General features: G+C 43.0%; 1 protein-coding gene across 1 annotated transcript; it reads right to left on the bottom strand.

The window, feature by feature from the left end:
* Positions 1-17,478: 17,478 nt before the first annotated feature.
* Positions 17,479-22,187, bottom strand: AAH (allantoate amidohydrolase). The gene is made up of 11 exons (XM_048683700.2): positions 21,828-22,187; positions 21,646-21,734; positions 20,663-20,766; positions 20,504-20,588; positions 20,290-20,406; positions 19,430-19,539; positions 19,239-19,344; positions 19,057-19,143; positions 18,271-18,510; positions 18,064-18,189; positions 17,479-17,937 (listed from the first exon to the last, which is right to left on the bottom strand). Exons 1-11 carry the CDS (start codon positions 21,913-21,915, stop codon positions 17,605-17,607), a joined length of 1,485 nt encoding a protein of 494 aa, XP_048539657.2. The 5' UTR covers positions 21,916-22,187; the 3' UTR covers positions 17,479-17,604.
* Positions 22,188-22,423: the final 236 nt, after the last annotated feature.

The following is a 22,423-nucleotide window of genomic DNA, read 5'->3' as shown; positions in this document are numbered from 1 at the left end:
CACCGCCGCAACTTTCTGTATCCACGATATCCCATCTTGGGGCCTGTCCCGGAGCTCCGCCGGAAGAGGGCCGCCATCACGGAGGGCTTCTACATCATCATAGCCTCTCCGATGAAGTGTGAGTAGTTTACCTCAGACCTTCGGGTCCATAGTTAGTAGCTAGATGGCTTCTTCTCTCTCTATGAATCTCAATACAAAGTTCTCCCCCTCTCTTGTGGAGATCTATTCGATGTAATCTTCTTTTTGTGGTGTGTTTGTTGAGACCGATGAATTGTGAGTTTATGATCAAGTCTATCTATGAATAATATTTGAATCTTCTCTGGATTCTTTTAGGTATGATTGGTTATCTTTGCAAGTCTCTTCGAATTATCCGTTTGGTTTGGCCAACTAGATTGGTAGTTCTTGCCATGGGAGAAGTGCTTAGCTTTGGGTTCGATCTTGCGGTGTCCTTACCCAGTGACAGAAGGGGCAGCAAGGCACGTATTGTATCGTTGCCATCGAGGATAACAATATGGGGTTTATTTCATATTGCATGAATTTATCTCTCTACATCATGTCATCTTGCTTAAGGCGTTACTCTGTTTTTAACTTAATACTCTAGATGCATGCTGGATAGCGGTCGATGAGTGGAGTAATAGTAGTAGATGCAAAATCGTTTCAATCTACTTGTCACAGACGTGATGCCTATATACATGATCATGCCTAGATATTCTCATAACTATGCTCAATTCTGTCAATTGCTCAACAGTAATTTGTTCACCCACTCGTCCTCGAGTAGGTAAATGATAAAAAGAGAATTTTTGATGCGGAGTGATACTTAGCATAATTTCAATGTAAATCTTCTTAATTGTGGTATGAATATTCAGATTAGAAAGATTCAAGACAAAAGTTTATATTGACATAAAAAAATACTTCAAGCATACTAATAAAGCAATTATGTCTTCTCAAAATAACATGGCTAAAGAAAGTTATCCCTAGAAAATCATATAGTCTGGCTATGCTCCATCTTCACCACACAAAGTATTTAAATCATGCACAACCCCGATGACATGCCAAGCAATTGTTTCATACTCTAACTTTTTCAAAACTTTTTCAATCTTCACGCAATACATGAGCGTGAGCCATGGATATAGCACTATAGGTGGAATAGAATGGTGGTTGTGGAGAATACAAAAAGGGAGAATATGGTCTCACATCAACTAGGCATATCAACGGGCTATGGAGATGCCCATCAATAGATATCAATGTGAGTGAGTAGGGATTGCCATGCAACGGATGCACTAGAGCTATAAGTATATGAAAGCTCAAAAAGAAACTAAGTGAGTGTGCATCCAACTTGCTTGCTCATGAATACCTAGGGAAATTTTTGAGGAAGCCCATCATTGGAATATACAAGCCAAGTTCTATAATGAAAAATTCCCACTAGTATATGAGAGTGATAACATGAGAGACTCTCTACTATGAAGATCATGGTGCTACTTTGAAGCACAAGTGTGGTAAAAGGATAGTAACATTGTCCCTTCTCTCTTTTTCTCTCATCATTTTTTATATTTTTTTTGTTTGGGCCTTTTCTCTTTTTTATGGCCTCTTTTTATTTGGGCTTCTTTGGCCTCTCTTTTTTTCGTCCGGAGTCTCATCCCGACTTATGGGGGAATCATAGTCTCCATCATTCTTTCCTCACTAGGACAATGCTCTAATAATGATGATCATCATACTTTTATTTTCCTTATAACTCAACAATTACAACTCGATACTTAGAACAAAATATGACCCTATGTGAATGCATCCGGCGGGGTACCGGGATATGCAATATGACAATGATAAATGTGTCATGAACGGAACGGTGGAAAGTTGCATGGCAATATATCTCGGAATGGTTGTGGAAATGCCATAATAGGTAGGTATGGTGGCTGTTTTGAGGAGGTATATGGTAGGTGTATGATATCGGCGAAAGGTGTGCGGTATTAGAGAGGCTAGCAAAGGTGGAAGGGTGAGAGTGCGTATAATCCATGGACTCAACATTAGTCATAAAGAACTCATATACTTATTGCAAAAATCTAGAAGTTATCAAAGCAAAGTATTACGCGCATGCTCCTAGGGTATAGATTGGTAGGAAAAGACCATCGCTCGCCCCCGACCGCCACTCATAAGGAAGACAATCAATAAATAAATCATGCTCCGACTTCATCACATAACGGTTCACCATACGTGCATGCTACGGGAATCACAAACTTTAACACAAGTATTCTTTAAATTCACAACTACTCAACTAGCATGACTTTAATATTATCACCTCCATATCTCAAAACAATTATCATGTTTCAATCTTTTCTTAGTATTCAACACACTCAAAAGAAAGTTTCACAAATCTTGAATACCAAGCATATTATTATTAAGCAAATTACCATGCTATTAAGAGACTCTCAAAATAATTTAAGTGAAGCATGAGAGATCAATAGTTTCTTTAAAACGAATCCACCACCGTGCTCTAAAAGATCTAAGTGAAGCACATAGAGCAAAATTATAATGCTCAAAAGATATAAGTGAAGCACATAGAGCAAAACTACTTAGCTCAAAAGATATAAGTGAAGCACATAGAGTATTCTATCAAATTTTAATTCATGTATGTTTCTCTCAAAAGGTGTGTACAGCAAGGATGATTGTGGCATACTAAGACACAAAGACACAAATAATACAAGACGCTCCAAGCAAAACACATATCATGTTGGTGAATAAAAATATAGTTCCAAGTAAATTACCGATGGAAGTGGACGAAAGAGGGGATGCCTTCCGGGGCATCCCCAAGATTTGACTTCTTGGTGTCCTTGGATTATCTTGGGGGTTCCATGGGCATCCCCAAGCTTAGGCTCTTGCCACTCCTTTTTCCATGATCCATCAAAAGAATCACCCAAAACAAGAAAACTTCACAACACAAAACTCAAAATAGAAAACTCGTGAGCTCCGTTAGCGAAAGAAAACAAAAGACCACTTCAAGGTACTGTAATGAACTCATTATTTATTTATATTGGTGTTAAACCTACTGTATTCCAACTTCTCTATGGATTATAAACTATTTTACTAGCCATAGATTCATCAAAATAAGCAAACAACACACGAAAAACAGAATTTGTCAAAAACACAACAGTCTGTAGTAATCTATAGCTAGCGCAAGATCTGGAACCCCAAAAATTCTAAAATAAATTTCTGGATGTGTGGAATTTATCTATTAATCATCTTCAAAAAGAATTAACTAAATAGCACTCTTCAAATAAAAATTACAGCAGTTCTCGTGAGCGCTAAAGTTTCTGTTTGCTTAGAGATACGTCTCCAACGCCGTTAAATTGAAGCTATTTCCTTTTTGATTGCTCCATGCTATATTATCTACTGTTTTGGACTATATTGGGCTTTATTTTCCACTTTTATATTATTTTTGGGACTAACCTATTAACCGGAGGCCCAGCCCAGAATTGCTGTTTTTTTTGCCTATTTCAGTGTTTCGGATAAACGGAATATCAAACGGAGTCCAAACGGAATAAAATCTTCGGGAACGTGATTTTCTCACCGAACGTGATCCACGAGACTTGGACCCTGCTCCAAGGAACAAAGGATGTGGTCAAGAGGGTGGGGGCGCCCCCTACCTCGTGGTCCCCTCGTTGCTCCTCCGGCGTACTTCTTCCTCCTATATATACACACGTACCCCCAAACGATCATAAGAGGAGCCAAAAACCTAATTCCACCGCCGCAACTTTCTGTATCCATGAGATCCCATCTTGGGGCCTGTTCCGGAGCTCCGCCGGAAGAGGGCCGTCATCACGGAGGGCTTCTACATCATCATAGCCTCTCCGATGAAGTGTGAGTAGTTTACCTCAGACCTTCGGGTCCATAGTTAGTAGCTAGATGGCTTATTCTCTCTCTCTTTGAATCTCAATACAAAGTTCTCCCCCTCTCTTGTGGAGATCTATTCGATGTAATCTTCTTTTTGCGGTGTGTTTGTTGAGACCGATGAATTGTGGGTTTATGATCAAGTCTATCTATGAATAATATTTGAATCTTCTCTGAATTCTTTTATGTATGATTGGTTATCTTTGCAAGTCTATTCGAATTATCCATTTGGTTTGGCCAACTATATTGGTAGTTCTTGCCATGGGAGAAGTGCTTAGCTTTGGGTTCGATCTTGTGGTGTCCTTACCCAGTGACAGAAGGGGCAGCAAGGCACGTATTGTATCGTTGCCATCGAGGATAACAAGATGGGGTTTATTTCATATTGCATGAATTTATCTCTCTACATCATGTCATCTTGCTTTAGGTGTTACTCTGTTTTTAACTTAATACTCTAGATGCATGCTGGATAGCGGTCGATGAGTGGAGTAATAGTAGTAGATGCAGAATCGTTTCGATCTACTTGTCACGGACGTGACGCCTATATACATGATCATGCCTAGATATTCTCATAACTATGCTCAATTCTGTCAATTGCTCAACAGTAATTTGTTCACCCACCGTAGAATACTTATGCTCTTGAGAGAAGCCACTAGTGAAACCTATGGCCCCCGGGTCTATTCTCATCATATCAATCTCCATTACTTTAATCTTGCTTTGCTTTTTTACTTTGCCTTTACTTTTTACTTTGCATCTTTATACCAAAAATACCAAAAACATTATATCTATCAGATCTCACTCTCGTAAGTGACCGTGAAGGGCTTGACAACCCCTAATCGCGTTGGTTGCGAGTAGCTATCGCTTTGTGCAGGTACGAGGGACTTGAGCGTGGGCTCCTACTGGATTGATACCTTGGTTCTCAAAAACTGAGGGAAATACTTATGCTACTCTGCTGCATCATCCCTTCCTCTTCGGGGAAAACCAACGCAAGCTCAAGACGTAGCACCCCCTAGGGCGCGCCCCCCTACGTGGGCCCCCTGGAGCTCCTCCGACCTCAACTCCAACTCTATATATTTGCTTTCTGGGATAAAAAAATCAAGGAGAAAGATTCATCGCGTTTTACGATACGGAGCCGCCGCCAAGCCCTAAAACCTCTCGGGAGGGCTGATCTGGAGTCCGTTCGGGGCTTCGGAGAGGGGAATCTGTCGCCATCGTCATCATCAACCATCCTCCATCACCAATTTCATGATGCTCACCACAGTGCGTGAGTAATTCCATCGTAGGCTTGCTGGACGGTGATGGGTTGGATGAGATTTATCATGTAATCGAGTTAGTTTTGTTAGGGTTTGATCCCTAGTATCCACTATGTTCTGAGATTGATGTTGCTATGACTTTGCGATGCTTAATGCTTGTCACTAGGGCCCGAGTGCCATGATTTCAGATCTGAACCTATTATGTTTTCATCAATTTATGAGAGTTCTTGATCCTATCTTGCAAGTCTATAGTCACCTATTATGTGTTATGATCCGTTAACCCCGAAGTGACAATAATTGGGATACTTACTGGTGATGACCGTAGTTTGAGGAGTTCATGTATTCGCTATGTGTTAATGCTTTGGTCCAGTACTCTATTAAAAGAAGGCCTTAATATCCCTTAGTTTCCGCTAGGACCCCACTGCCACAGGAGGGTAGGACAAAAGATGCCATGCAAGTTCTTTTTCATAAGCACGTATGACTATATTCGGAATACATGCCTACATTACATTGATGAATTGGAGCTAGTTCTGTGTCACCCTAGGTTATGACTGTTAGACATCCGGCATAATTCTCTATCACCGATCCATTGCCTATGAGCTTTCCATATATTATTCTTCGCTTATTTACTTTTCCGTTGCTATTTCTATCATCACTACAAAATACCAAAAACACTACTTTTGCTACTGTTACCTTTTGCTACCATTACCTCTACTATCATATTACTTTGCTACTAAACACTTTGCTGCAGATATTAAGTTTCCAGGTATGGTTGAATTGACAACTCAATTGCTAATACTTGAGAATATTCTTTGGCTCCCCTTGTGTCGAATCAATAAATTTGGCTTGAATACTCTACCCTCGAAAACTGTTGCGATCCCCTATACTTGTGGGTTATCAAGACTATTTTCTGGCGCCATTGCCGAGGAGCATAGCTCTATTCTTTGAGTCAGTAGGGATTTATATCTACTTATCATCATGAAGAACTTGAGAGATCCAAAAACCAAGATTTATCCCTCAACCACGATGGGAGGTAAGGAACTGCCATCTAGCTTTGCACTTGATTCACCTTCTGTTTTGAGTAAGCTTGCGACACCTAAACCTGCTTCTACTATTCATTCTGATATGTCGCATGTTATTGATGATGCCACTTCTGCTATGCATGATACTTATGATGAAACTACTAATATGCTTGGTACTACTGTGCCACTTGGTGAATTTCTTGATGAACAACTTGCTAGGGTTAGAGAGAATGAAAATATTGAATCTGATAATATTGATGAAAGTGATGATGAAGACTCTCCCTCTAATGAATATGAATCACCTGTTATTCCTGAGGGTTATGTTTTTGAAAAAGAAGCTGCTTTAGCTATTTTAGCTTGCAAAGATAGATACGAACTCAAGAGGTTATTAGCTAAATGGAAGTAGCAATCTCTTAATGCTAGAATGAAACCTGACCCTGCTTTTGCTACTTCACCTATCTGTGTTACTGATAAGGATTATGAATTCTCTGTTGATCCTAATATAATTACTTTGGTTGAATCTGATCCTTTTCATGGCTGTGAATCTGAAACTGTTGTGGCACATCTTACTAAATTAAATGATATAGCCACCCTGTTCACTAATGATGAGAGAACTCGTTACTTTTATATCCTTAAAATATTTCCGTTCTCATTAAAGGGTGATGCTAAGATATGGTTTAATTCTCTTGATCCTGGTTGTGTGTGTAGTCCCCAGGATATGAGCTATTACTTCTCTACTAAATATTTCCCTGCTCATAAGAAACAAGCTGCCTTAAGGGATATATATAATTTTGTGCAAATTGAAGAAGAGAGTCTCCCAGAAGCTTGGGGGAGGCTTCTCAAGTTACTTAATGCTTTGCCTGATCATCCTCTTAAGAAAAATGAAATACTTGATATCTTTTATAATGGACTAACCGATGCTTCCAGAGATTACCTGGATAGTTGTGCTCGTTCTATTTTCAGGGAAAGAACACCGGATGAAGCTGAAATTCTATTGAATAATATGTTGACAAATGAAAATAATTGGACACTTCCTGAGCCTATTCCTAAACCAACTCCGAAGAAGAGAGGTGTTTTATTTCTCAGTCCTGAAGATATGCAAGAGCCAAAGAAATCTATGAAATAAAAAGGTATTAAAGCTGAAGATGTTAAGAATTTACCTCCTATTGAAGAAATACACGGTCTTATTTTACCGCCTGTTGAAGAAACATATGATCTCAATCCATTACCTATTGAAGAAGTACATGGTCTTGATAACCCGACACAGGTAGTAAAGGTAAATTCTCTCTATAGATATGATAAAGCTGAAATCCCTCTTACTAAGTTTGCTAGCCCATGCTTAGATGAGTTTGATAAATTTATGGTTAAGCAAGAAGACTTCAATGCTTATTTTGGTAGACAATTGAAATACAATTCAAATATGCTTGAACACTTGGGTGATTATATGGCTAATGTCAAAGGTGAACTTAAACTTATTAGTAAACATGCTTCTATGGTTACCACTCAAGTAGAACAAGTACTTAAGGCTCAAAATGATTTACTCAATGAATTGAATAGTAAGAATAATGATAATGCTATTAGAGTTATGACTAGAGGTGGTAAAATGACTCATGAACCTTTGTATCCTGAAGGCCATCCTAAAAGGATTGAGCAAGATTCTCAGAGAAATAATATAGATGCACCTAGTTCTTCTAAAAAGAAGAAAAAGAAAAATGATAGGACTTTGCATGCTTCTAGTGAACCTATTGTTGATACACCTGAGAATCCAAATGATATTTCTATTTCTGATGCTGAAACACAATCTGGTAATGAACCTGAAACTAGTGATAATGTTAATGATAATGTTCATGTTGATGCTCAACCTAGTAATGATAATGGTATAGAAATTGAACCTGATGTTGATCTTGATAACCCACAATCAAAGAATCAACGTTATGATAAGAAATACTTTGTTGCTAGGAAACACGGAAAGGAAAGAGAGCCTTGGGTTCAAAAACCCATGCCTTTTCCTCCCAAACCATCCAAGAAAAAGGATGATGAGGATTTTGAGCGCTTTGCTGAAATGACTAGACCTATCTTCTTGCGTATGCGATTAACTGATATGCTTAAAATGAATCCTTATGCTAAGTATATGAAAGAAATTGTTACAAATAAGAGAAAGATATCGAAAGCTGAAATTTCCACCATGCTTGCTAATTATACTTTTAAGGGTGGAATACCAAAGAAACTTGGAGATCCAGGAGTACCAACTATACCATGCTCCATTAAAAGAAACTATGTTAAAACTGCTTTATGTGATCTTGGAGCCGGTGTTAGTGTTATGCCTCTCTCTTTATATCGTAGACTTGATTTGAATAAGTTGACACCTACTGAAATATCTTTGCAAACGGCTGATAAATCAACTGCTATACTTGTCGGTATTTGTGAGGATGTGCCTGTTGTAGTTGCAAATGTTACTATTTTAACAGACTTTGTTATTCTTGATATTCCCGATGATGATATTGTGTCTATTATTCTTGGAAGACCCTTTTTGAATACTGCAGGAGCTGTTATTGATTGCACTAAAGGCAATGTCACTTTTCATGTTAATGGTAATGAGCATATGGTACACTTTCCGAGGAAACAACCTCAAGTTCATAGTATCAACTCTATTGGCAAAATTCCATCGATTATATTTGGAGGTTTTGAATTTCCTCTTCCTACTGTCAAGAAGAAATATGATATTCTTATTATTGGGGATGTGCATATCCCCGTTGAGGTAACATAGTGTTATTCGAAATTTCTCCAGTTCCATGTTATTCGGAATGAGTTCGTTAACAAGACTTGATCAACCTTGTTAGTGGATTCCTTTTGATAAGCATGAGATGGATGAAACTAGAAGGCACAACCTTTTGTACCCTCCTTTTACTTTTTGTTATTTATATTAAATAAAATAAAATTAGCATTTTCTGTCTGTTATCTGAATTATCCGTGCAATATAAAAATACCCTAAAAATAAAAGTTCTCCAAATGCCCTGAAATTTAAATATGATTTTTTCTGGAATATTTGAGAATATTTGGCACTAAGAACACATCAGGGGGGCATCCACCTGGCCACGAGGGTGGAGGGCGCGCCCTACCCCCTGGGCGCGCCACCTGCCTCGTGGGCCCACGATGGCCCTCCTCCACTTATTCCTGCACCACACACTTCTTCTTCCTCCCACAAACACGAATATCCAGCTCAAGCACGAGTTCTAGCTCATTTTGCTGCCATTTTCGATCTCCTTGCTCAAAGCACCTCTCACAAAACTGCTTGGGGAGATCGTTCCTTGGTATGTGACTCCTCCATTGGTCCAATTAGTTTTTGTTCTAGTGCTTTATTCATTGCAAATTTGTGCTACCTAGGTGACCCTATTCTTGAGCTTGCATGTCAAATTTATATGGTTCCATGTAGTTCTAATGCATGATATAGGCTCTAGGCACTTGTAGGAGCTGTTGCTATCAATTCTGTTGAGCTTGGCTCACTTTTATTTGAAGTTACTAAAAATTTCAGAATTTTTTCAGAAAATAATCAAGAGATTTTTGAGGGGCCCATCAAGCCGAAGCTCGAAGGAAAAGCAAAATTAAAAAGCAGAGAAGCTCAAGTATAATCTGTCTCGCACCGCGGAGGTTAGGCCGTGTGAATGGCCTTCCGATGATTTCTCGAGAGCAACCGGGATTTATGATAATTTTTATGAATTGGCTGAAAATGCAGGCCTCACCGCCTTCCTCCATGACCAACGCGCACAGTATCTCTTACTCACCAATATCTTTGCGCAAAACTTTCATTTCCATGCTAGGAGCTCACCACCTACGGTGGAATTTTATTTATATGATGAGTATAAGGAGATGTCACTTTATGATTTTTGTCGGGTTTGTTTGATCCCTTTCGAGGGCACAATAGAGGAACCACATCGCGGCGATGTGGATGGGTTTATTGATACCATCACTGTAGGGGAAACGAGGAAGGTTTCCGATGCACGAATCAGTAGTATACATTTTCCTGTCTTACGCTACTTTGCAATATTCGCTAGTCGTTGCTTAATTGGTCGCAGAAACTGTGGAAATCTTAGTGTTCCTGATATTATTATTTTGTTCCACGGTTTATTCTCTGATAACTCTGTTAGTATGGGCGGTATTATTGCTAAACGGTTAAGTCTGAACCGTACAAAGGGCCCCATCTTTGGAGGCATCTACGCTTCACGTCTAGCTGCACATTTTAACATATCTATTAGGCATTATGAGAAGGAAGAAAAATTGCTGCCCACTGTTTATTTAGATTATAAGAGTATGGTGGCACACGATTTTATTGTTAAGAATAGGGAAGGGGAGCTTAAATACAAATTGTTCTTTCATAAACATCATCCTGAGACTATTACCCTGCCTGCTCCTTCCTTGTTTGATTTATCTGGAGGCCAGTACCTTGTTCCATTAGAGGCTATTCACGCCTACCGGAACCCTACATCAGCCACAGAGCCAGAACCGGAACCACAAGTTGATCCTCCACGACAGTTTAATTACCATTGGGATCCGGAAATGATTGCCAACCAGTGGCAGTCAGAGTCTTCTTCTTCTCAGTATGACCCCAACTATTACTATGGATATCCGCCAGGCCAGCCGTGGCCATAGACCAACTTAGGCCAAAAGCCTAAGCTTGGGGGAGTACGTATTTCCCACCGACATTATATTCATGTTCATACACTCATTGCTAGATGTCGGTGCTCATACTTTTTCATTGTATCATCCATGCTAGTTTATTTATTTTTTACGCTTTCTTCTTGTGTGCTTAATAAACCTTAAGAAAAACCAAAAAAATTAGTTGTAGCTTTTAATTAGTTTACTTTCCATGCTTGTAGTAGTAATTAAAAAGAAAACCCAAAAAGATTTCCTGTTCTTCTTTTGCTTGTTGGGAGCTTTCCCGTGTAAATAGTTTTATTTCTTTTCTTTTCTTTGGGGGTCGATAGGAGAAGACCATAATTAAATTGTTGAAGTGGCTCTTATATGCATTATTTTTGATCTGACAAAAGAGCCCATATTGCCTTGTCTTCTCCTGTTTATTGAATGCTTGCAGATTCCAGCTTAGTCCAATGCACGTGCACTGTTATTATTATTCACATCATTCGGTCGTGCAAGTGAAAGGCAATTATGATGATATATGATGGACTAACTGAGATGAGAAAAGTTGGTATGAACTCGACCTCTCTTGTTTTTGTAAATATGATTAGTTCATCGTTCCTGATTCAGCCTATTATAAATAAACATGTTTGCAATGAAAACTAGAGATCATAGTTTCTTGTGCCATGCTTGATTAGCTAGGAGCTTATAATGGTTTACCTTGCATGCCAACGTGCTATTAAAATGGTTGTGATGTGGTATGATAGGGTGGTATCCTCCTCTGAATGATTTAAGTGACTTGACTTGGCGCATGTTCACGCATGTTGTTGAAACAAAATCATAGCCTTCACGATATTTATGTTCATGGTGGATTCTATCCTACTCATGCTTGCATTTGATGTTGATTAATTTTAATGCATGTTCATGACTGTTGTCGCTCTCTAGCTGGTCGCTTCCCAGTCTTTTGCTAGCCTTCACCTGTACTAAGCGGGAATACTGCTTGTGCATCCAACTCCATAAACCCCAAAGTTATTCCATATGAGTCCATCTACCTACCTATATACGGTATCTACCTGCCATTCCAAGTAAATTTGTATGTGCCAAACTATAAACCTTCAAATAATTATCCTGTTTTGTATGCTCGAATAGCTCATGTATCAACTAGGGCTATCCATATCTTCCATGTTAGGCGGGTTATTCTCAAGAGGAGTGGACTCCGCCCCTCACTCACGAGAAAATGGCTGGTCACCGGGATGCCAAGTCCCATGCTTTATGCAAACTAAATCAAAATAATTGCAAACAAAACTCCCCCTGGGACTCTTGTTAGTTGGAGGCACTCGTTGTTTCGAGCAAGCCATGGATTGATGCTTGTTGGTGGAGGGGGGGTATAAACTTTACCATTCTGTTTGGGAACCGCCTATAATGTGTGTAGCATGGAAGATATCGTCATCTCTTGGTTGTTATGTTGACAATGAAAGTATACCGCTCAAAATATTATTCACCTCTATTTCAAAACCGAGCTCTGGCACCTCTAGAAATCCCTGCTTCCCTCTACGAAGGGCCTATCTATTTACTTTCATGTTGAGTCATCATCCTCTTATTAAAAAGCACCAGTTGGAGAGCACCGCTGTCATTTGCATTCATTACTATTAGTTTATATTGAGTATGACTTGACTGGATCTCTTTTACCATGAATTACAATGTCTAGTCAATCCTTGATCTTTAAAGGTGCTCTGCATTTATGTTTTGCGGTCTCAGAAAGGACTAGCGAGATACCATCTTGTTATATCATATTATGATTGTTTTGAGAAAGTGTTGTCATCCGAGATTTATTATTATTGCTCGCTAGTTGATTATGCCATTGACATGAGTAAACATGAGACCTATGCGTTATTGTGAATATGGTTAGTTCATAATCTTTGCTGAAAACTTGAATGCCGGCTTTACATATTTACAACAACAAGAGCAAACAGAGTTTGTAAAAGTTTTTCTTTGTCACTTTCAGTTTGTCAACTGAATTGCTTGAGGACAAGCAAAGGTTTAAGCTTGGGGGAGTTGATACGTCTCCGTCGTATCTATTTTTCCAAAAACTTTTGCCCTTGTTTTGGACTCTAACTTGCATGATTTGAATGGAACTAACCCGGACTGACGCTGTTTTCAGCAGAATTGCCATGGTGTTATTTATGTGCAGAAACAAAAATTCTCGGAATGACCTAAAACTTCATGGAACGTCTATTCAGAAATAATAATAAATCTTTGCAAAAGATGAAGACCAGGGGGCCCACACCCTAGCCACGAGGGTGGGGGGCGCGCCCCCTACCTCATGGGCCCCCTGGAGCTCCTCCGACCTCAACTCCAACTCTATATATTTACTTTCAGGGAGAAAAAATCAAGGAAAAAGATTCATCGTGTTTTACGATACGGAGCCGCCTCCAAGCCTTAAAACCTCTCGGGAGGGCTGATCTGGAGTCCGTTCGGGGCTCCAGAGAGGGGAATCTGTCGCCATCGTCATCATCAACCATCCTCCATCACCAATTTCATGATGCTCACCGCCGTTCATGAGTAATTCCATCGTAGGCCTGCTGGACGGTGATGGGTTGGATGAGATTTATCATGTAATCGAGTTAGTTTTGTTAGGGTTTGATCCCTAGTATCCACTATGTTCTGAGATTGATGTTGCTATGACTTTGCTATGCTTAATGCTTGTCACTAGGGCCCGAGTGCCATGATTTCAGATCTGAACCTATTATGTTTTCATCAATATATGAGAGTTCTTGATCCTATCTTGCAAGTCTATAGTCACCTATTATGTGTTATGATCCGTTAACCCCGAAGTGATAATAATCGGGATACTTACCGGTGATGACCGTAGTTTGAGGAGTTCATGTATTCGCTATGTGTAATGCTTTGGTCCGGTACTCTATTAAAAGGAGGCCTTAATATCCCTTAGTTTTCGCTAGAACCCCGCTGCCACGGGAGGGTAGGACAAAAGATTTCATGCAAGTTCTTTTCCATAAGCACGTATGACTATATTCGGAATACTTGCCTACATTGCATTGGATAATTGGAGCTAGTTCTGTGTTACCCTAGGTTATGACTGTTACATGATGAACCGCATCCGGCATAATTCTCTATGACCGATCCATTGCCTACGAGCTTTCCATATATTATTCTTCGCTTATTTACTTTTCCGTTGCTATTGCTATCATCACTACGAAATACCAAAAACACTACTTTTTCTACTGTTACCTTTTGCTACCGTTACCTCTACTATCATATTACTTTGCTACTAAACACTTTGCTGCAGATATTAAGTTTCTAGGTGTGGTTGAATTGACAACTCAACTGCTAATACTTGAGAATATTCTTTGGCTCCCCTTGTGCCGAATCAATAAATTTGGGTTGAATACTCTACCCTCGAAAACTGTTGCGATCCCCTATACTTTTGGGTTATCAGCTGCGCATGGGGTTGCGGCACGCGTGGACGAGGTGGTCGCGAGCTAAGAAGCGAAAGCAGAGGGGACGGGAGCGAATGCGGGGAGGGAAGGCTAGGTTTGCATGCTTAAAAAGGGCAAGAGGGCTCTTGCGGGCAGAGGGCTTGGGAGCGGAGCGGTAATGGCGAGTCTGCAGCTTTTGGGGCGAGAGGAACACGTCACGGTAGGAGGGCACAGAGGCTGAGGCCACGGCGGTGGGACTAGGCTCGGTAACCGTGAGCGGCGCTGCAGGTGAGAGCGGCGAGCTCTTGAGAGCGGTGGAAGTAGGCGGGACGTAGGCTGTACCGTGCTGCTCGCATGGGTTCACGGCATGCATAACGTGGACCAGCGAAGCAGGGAGGGGTGGCGTATGCGCTGAGTCTATGGAGGAGGGGTTGGGAGTTAGGTATGCATTAACTGCGGATGGAGATGGGGTACGGGCCGAGGGGGAAAGGTGAGGTGGAGTGGTGGCGCGAACAGGGGAAGGCGAGCGAGAGAGATGATCGGTCCTGTCCGCGCCGTTCGCCAGTGATAGCGAGATAGCCGAGGTGTCTGGAGCATGGTGCACAATGTCTCAGGGGAGGTTAAATAAGTTTAAAAGAAAGGAGGCTGGGAGAGGTGGTGGCAGGATGGGAGGTTTGCCAAGCAGAGAGCCAAGCTGTCTATCGCAGGCATCCCGAGAAGGAGCAGCGAGCGGGACCGTGGCTGCCAAGTTAGCTGGTTGGAGAGATTTAAAAATTGGAAGGGAAGCTGACTTGGCATCCTGAAGCGATTTGGAGAGGACGAACGTGATACCAGGAGTGTTAAGCGGCGACCGTTGGACTATCGAATTCAAAACGTCCGCAGACGAGACGAGCGCAAGGAAAAAATTATCCTGGTAGAGCAGGACGACGAAGCTAGATCTACCCGAGAAAAAATGATTCAGGGCCAACTTAACTAGACAAGCACTTGGTTTAGCTACTGCTGGAATTTGACTGATCCAAAGTAAAGAGTGGCGATTAGGGTCAGGTGGTGCATTGGCGGGGGGAACAACACCTACATTGTAACTACGCAGGATGAGGGAATGAAACTTGAACCCATGAGAAATGGACGAACCTGAACTGCATGCCAGAGACGAGCAATCCTCAGCTCGAAGTTGCAGGCGCACCCCCCCCCCCCGAGAGACGACGACGGAGAAGGCGGGGCAAGCGCGGCCGGCTTGAGGAGCGAGAAGCGGACATCAACCCCGGGCCTCCTTAGGTCGCCGAACAAGACGACAAGGTCGGCGACCCCTCTGTTGGCGACGAAGAAGGAGAACTCGTCTTCGTCGACCTTGGTGGAGTGGAACTGGCTCGGGTTGCCGCCAAACAGGCAGTGAAGGATGAGACCACAAAGCACTGGAGTGATAGGTAGGTGGAATTGGAAGAAAGTTGCCGTAAGCTGGCAGCAAGGCGGCGATGGAGCCGCAGGGGCAGTGACAAACGATTTGAGCCTGGCCCAAGCAGCGGTTTCAAATTTGAGGCTAGTTGAGTGGTGAAGAAAGAGCATGTCCGACAAGGAGCGACATGACTGGAGGTCGCTTGAGCCCGAGAGCGAGGTGGAGGACGCCTGGAAGGGAAGGAAACACATCGAGAAGAGCCGGTGGTGAAAAGGTTTAAGGTTAAGGATCGTTTGCACGAGAGCAGCATGCGGGACTGAGAACATGAAAGTTTGGTCATGGAGCAAACGAACATTGAAGCACCGAGCTACTCCACCGATGACTGCCTGAAGGAGTGCACCGGCGAGCAGCTCATCGAAGCAGAGCTTAGAGGAAGAGATGCAGAGGCAGATGAAGTGGGCGGAGGGAGCAAAGGCGGAGTCCGGCAGGATAGATGGTTGAAGGCCGTCCCCATCTCCGAGGCCAAGGAAGAGGCGGAGGGAGGCCTGAGCCAGGCGGACGTAGCGGGGGGAGGCGGCCGACGGTGGTGGCCCAGGGGCGGCGGAGGTGGGAGATGGGAGAGGAGAGCGCATTTCTCGCTTTTTGTTTTGTTTTCTTTCTTTGTTACACTTTGATTTTCTTTTATTTTCTTTCTTGGTTTTCTTCGGGTTTCATTGTTTTTCTTTTGTTTTTTATTTTTCTCAGGGATTTTGTTTCAATATATTGTCTACGTTTTGTGTGGACATTTTTAGAGCACAAGTGAAATATTTTTATGATACACATTGGACATTTTTTAAATACAAGTCATACGTTTTTGAAAATATATGTTTCAAATATTTTTTTGAATACATGGTAACATTTTTCAAAATACATCATGTACATTTTCTATGGCAATAAATATTTCTCTAACTTGTGCAAACTTTTTTTTTGCATTGTATAAACATTTTTGAAGATTTCACGGACATTTTTTGGAACACATGATTATTTTCTTAAAATCTCTTGTACATTTTTCTAATTTTAAATAACTTTTTGTTCAACCTACGCAGGCATTTTTTCCATATTGTATTTATCATTTTTTCTATGTCACAAATATTTTATTTGAAATGCGGTAATATTTGCTGAAAATGCCATGTACATTTTCTTAAGTGATACCAAACATTTTTTTATTATGCAACAATATTTTTAATAATGTCTGCATTTTTTATTAATTTGCATGCATTTTTTGAAACATGGGAACTTTTTTTATTGCAATGAACTTTTTTTTAAAGTTAGCGACACTTTATTAAAACAGTGCTAAGTATTTTATACTAGTTATCATTTTTTTTAAATTCCTGGTTTGAAATTTTTGTTAGTGTTTGAAATATATGCACTTGAAATATAATTAATAAAACTTAAAAAATTAACTGGCATCAGTCTGACGAGCCTCTTCCTACCGCGCGATGGCAGGCCTCGCACTTAGCGGCACATAGCCGCGCCCGATCAGTCCTCCATTTTTGTTTTTCTTGGACATACGACGTGTGGGACCAATATTTTCTAAGTTTAGGGACTTTTTTATGGGGGTTCCATGTAATTAAATAAACTCTAAGGTGGTTTTCTGCAAGAAGAAAACTCAAGCACGGCATACATGAATCATACGTGAGACATATCGTACATGAATCATACGTGAGACACACCGCAGGACCGGTTCTCCATGTTTGAGGACCGTATTGAGATGATATTCTCATGTTCTGAGACTCTATTGAAGCCGTTTCTACGTTTGGGAACTCAGAAACTGCTTCTGCGGCACGCTCTCCATCCAACCCGACGGCCGCTCACACCGTTCGTAAATAAAGAGTCTCAGCGAAGAGACCCGTTTATTTCTGGCTGGCCCAATGGGACGGCAGCCCGGCCCAGTCCAATCCATATGTACACATCCGGCGGCACGAACCGACCGATTCACATTTCACATTTCACAGCTCGGCGACGGCGTGCTGGTCCACGAAGCGGAGCAGCGCGAGCCCGGCGGCCCACACGTCGTCCTCCGCCACGTGCTCCTCCGGCGAGTGGCTCACCCCGCCGCGGCACCGCACGAACAGCATCCCCACCCGCGTCAGCCGCGCCATCGCCATCGCGTCGTGCCCCGCGCCGCTCATCAGCACCGGCGTCGCCGCCGTCGACTCCCCGGCTCCCACCGCACGGCCGTGGCCGTGGCCGCCGGGCGCCATCGCCGACACGGCCGACCGCGTCGCGCGCTTCAGCTGGGCCGTCAGCTCCGGGTCGCACGGCGTGGCCGCCGCCGAGTGCTGCAAACAATATACGGTTCAGTTCTGCTCAGCTCAACTCAAAAGAAAGCGTGCAGCTCTCTGCTCAGCTGCAAACATGATAAAGCACAGCTTAAATGCTTCAGTAGTCAGGTACAGTCCCCCTACCTTGTGCTCGACGGCGCAGTCGACCAGCCGGTGGTCGCACCGCTGCATGACGATCCGCGAGAAGCTCGCCACGATCGTCTCCCGCACCAGGTCGTCCATGGCCCGTATGTCCACCGTGAAATTCACCTGGTGATCGCGTCGACACGTGAGGCGACTCGATCGATGTTGGACAATGACAAGTTGGTCATGACAGTGATAAATGCTTACCTGCCCTGGAATGACATTGCTGGCGCTGGGCCACGTGAGCAGCTCGCCGACGGTGCAGACGAGGCCGGCGAGGGACTCCTCGGTGAAGCAGCCGCACTCCTCGTCGTAGGTCAGGAACCTGCTCGGGTCTTTGCACAGGCCCTCCAGTGTCACCACCAGCTCTGCAGCTGCAACCATCGGATCACGGCGCAATTTCATTGGAACCGTCCCAGCATGCCCTTGGGAACCGTCTACTATTACCTAATGAAACAGCCAACAAATTCTAAGCATTTCCAACTTTGGAAGCAAAAGCCAAAGAGCTAGGGGTCGATTTGGGCCACTGGTTGCTGTAGGAATCTGAGACTGGGAAACCTATAAGCTTTCAGTTCAGAGCACCGGCCATACAAAAATCAAGCAGAGAGCAGAAGGCCTGAATAATCAGTATCAATGTCAAGCAGAGCAACATTGGCGATGGCGATACCCGTGCCTCCAGTACCGTTCACTAGGAGTAATTCTTAATCTGATAAATATAGCACACATCGTACCATCGTAGCGAACTAGCAAGGGCTCTGTTAGTTAAATGCTTCATGTTGACTGCCTACATTCTTTGCTGAAACATAAAAGAATGACCGCTGACCCGGTAACTTAGTTGATTATTTTGCAAAAGCTGGTCTTTAGATAGTGACATAGTGTGCAATACTACTTCGTCATATTTTAGTTTAGTTTCATTTGGTTATGTTTTGGTCTTAAGATAGTGTTGATGTTTACTTTCGAGCGAAACAAAAATAGCAGAGAACTTGAATGCACCTTCAATCGCGTCTGCCCTGCGATTCCTTTTACGACTCCAAGGGGATAGCGGAGGGCTTCCAGGACAGGCCCTTGTTCCAAGTGAACCTGCCATACATAAACAGATAAACATAGGCTCTAAGTACTGAACTTCTTAATGTGAGTGTGCGACTACATGAAAGCGATATGCAAATCCTATATACCTCAACATAGCTCCCCACGGACTCTGGGCTGTACTTGACTTGACCAAGAGCATCAGCGCTAGCCTCGAAGGAGTTCAGCCCAAGAACTTCTTGAACTGTAGTGCCACTGGAGAAGTTGAATGCAACATATAGACTGCATCAGCAAACCGTTTTCAAAATGTAGTCCGGTTGGTTTATGCAAAAAGGGCAACCTCTTGTCAGATACTTGCAAAATTGATTCAGGTAGAATACCAGCTACAGCGGCGCTTCCCAGAAATGTTGTCTGAAATCTAACACCCTCCTCGTCGCTGAATGCAATCACCTGAAAATGAGAACCATGCTCTGTCATGTCTATATTCAGACCTTCCTAGGGCTAATGGGCAGGGATTTCAGTGAGCAATAGTAAATCAATTGGCACTTTAGCAGTGATGCATATCGAAAGTTAAATGCAGGTTGTGATCTATAGACAATGCAATAACATATGTCATGATAAGTCAAAACACATACATCTAATAGGTTGTGAATCCTGAATATCAAGACAGCTAGAGTAATGAAAGCCAAGCCATTAGCCATGTACACGTACACCAGTACACCGTACACGTCCTCGTCGAGATTAGCATGGAAAGGGACAAACGTTTAGAGAAACACTATAAAACTAGATTCCTTCTGGCCTACATCTTTCTTTGTAGCTTGTCTGGTTATCTGAATAAAATAGCAGCAGGCCTCATGCCTGCTTATCTTAATCAGCACCACAAAAGTTAGATCTGAAACAATTAGGCAATAGACACTGCTAAAAGTTAAAACTTTGCTGATGGATTATGCTGACTGGAAGCAACTAGTGAACAATAAATATTAAAGCACTCTGAAGTAGTGAAATTAAATACAGAAGACAAGGACAAGTTCAGTGCAGATTGGTGTCGTATTTGTGCGACGCATGTGACTCGTCATCCACCTGTGCGCAATAAGATAATGGCTCGTGTAACCAGCTCACTGATTGCAGTGAGACAAGCACACTATGCTGATAACATAGTAACAGCAATATTAAACTGGGAACACAAGAAAATTTTATAACCTCTACTGGTCTAGTGAGCCTTTGAAGTTTTCCGGTGACTCTCAAGACCTTCAGAGCAGAGATTGCGCATATAATACCCAAAGCTCCATCATACATGCCAGCATCAATGACAGTATCCTGTTTTTTATTTCAAATACAAGGCATCTTAAGTCAGTGATCGCTCTTTGATTACTAAAAGAATTTCAGCAGGAAACACGTAGTTGATAGTTCTCACCATATGGGATCCAATCAATAGAGCCTTATCTGTCGAATTGGAGGGCTCAAATCGACCATGAATGTTACCCATTTGATCAACCCACCTTTAGAAAGTAGCATAAATACGTCAGTCCAGTCGAAAGCGTGAGAAAATGACTGCAAGTGCAAACAGACATACGTCGTAAGTCCGGCATCTTTCATCCAGCTGATAATGACATCAGTGGCTCTGAAGGAAGCAGGACTCAGGAATGTCCTTTCGAGGAATCCTTCGCCATCAGATATCTGAATCATGCAATCAACACGGTGTTAGAGTTACGTGCCTCCTGCTTTGCTGAACTGCTATGGTGCCAAACAGCAAGACAAAAGATACAGCACACATCTTGGAAACCAGAAATTGCTCATGCTGGATATTATAATCCGGCTACAAAAGGTGAAATTTGAGCAACCTTGATTGCTTCAGGTTATCTCCCCCCAAAACAGGGCATGTAGTATAAGATCATATGGAATGACTAGGAAGCACAATCGAACAAAAAGATGGAAACGTGAGAAAGTAAAGGTCGCGTCAACACCTAACTAATTGATTGCTAAAAAAGTGCATAACCAGTGTTATTAATTGAACTAGTTTTGGTAGTTTTGTGTATGAGATGGTCTCCAGTGCGAAGAGAAGTCATCTTGCTTAGAAAATGACTTGTGCAATGCGCACAGTTTACCGCCGTTGCGTACTGCAGAGTCTTGTGCTAAAAGAAGTCATGTGCAACATGCGCAGTTTATGGATGTTGTGTACTGCACAATCTTCTGCTAAGAGAAGTCGTGTTTCTTAGAAAATGGCATATGCAATATGCAGAGTTCATCGCTGTTGCGTTCTGCACAATCTCTGAATTCAGGAACGGTTGATATAACCGAAAGCAAGGAAGCCCAGATGTTCTTCTGTGTATCTGTAGGAGCTTAATTAGGAGGAGATAACGAGTAGTGGTTGAAGATCATAGAACAGTCAGAGTGCAGTAATAATCAATCAAACAAGATTCCCACATCTGGAGATAGAAAAGTGGATCAAGAAACTCTGAATATCTGGAGCTGGCAAAGCGGATGAGGAACTGTGAATATTCCCAACCCAAGACCAAGAGCCGGCGGCATAGTGGGTGGACAGAGAGAGAATCTGACCTTGCCGAGTTCCTTGAGCCTGAGCACCGTCTCGTCCCTGAGAATCTCCCTGTACAGGCCGTCTCCTCCAAGCTCCAGCTCCAGCCCATCTGACCAATTCGTCAACAACCATCATCGGTGAGAACAAACGATCGGTACCGGAGACACGAAGCAGCCCGACAGCAGCGAAATGGATCACGCACCGGAGACCGGGGTCGAGGCGAGGCTGGCCGGGACGACGGAGAGGAGGAGGATGAGGAGCACGGAGGTGGAGGAGGAGGAGGGAGCCATGATGAGCCGCCCGCCCTGACCGCTGGTGCGTGTGTGGCCTCTGTGGGTTGGGGTTGGGGTGGCTTGGCGGCTCGTCCCTTTCCTCCCACAGCACAGGGGGTGTGGCTACTGGCGCGAGGCCCCCGCCTTTGTAGCCCCGCCGCTCGGGCTCTCGTTGCCTCGTGGCATCGATCGATCCAGGCCGTGGGGTCTCGCCTCCGCGCTGCACCGCACTGCATGCACGCTCTGCTTCCTGCTTCCACGAAACGAAACGGGAAAGCGGGCGCTCCCTTTGTGTTGGTTTCCGGGGAAAAGCAGAGCGGAGGAGGCTGGAATGAACCAGCGGCGGGCGGAACGACCTGCCGTCTCGCAACACGACTCCAGCGGACCACGGGTTTTCCGTCCAAGCGGGCGATCCTCCTGGATCCACCGCCCCCACCACACCGTCTCTGCGTCGTCAGATCGGGCGATTGGCCGCTCGCATAGGCAGATTCAGGGCAGGCGCATCTGATCTACAGCGTGACTGCAC

This window comes from Triticum urartu, chromosome 7A, assembly GCF_056163025.1.
Source record: "Triticum urartu cultivar PI428250 chromosome 7A, HENAU_Tu73, whole genome shotgun sequence".
Lineage (NCBI taxonomy): Eukaryota > Viridiplantae > Streptophyta > Magnoliopsida > Poales > Poaceae > Triticum > Triticum urartu.
Note: the sequence above shows the minus strand (reverse complement) of the source record. Positions and strands in the feature narration are given on the sequence as shown.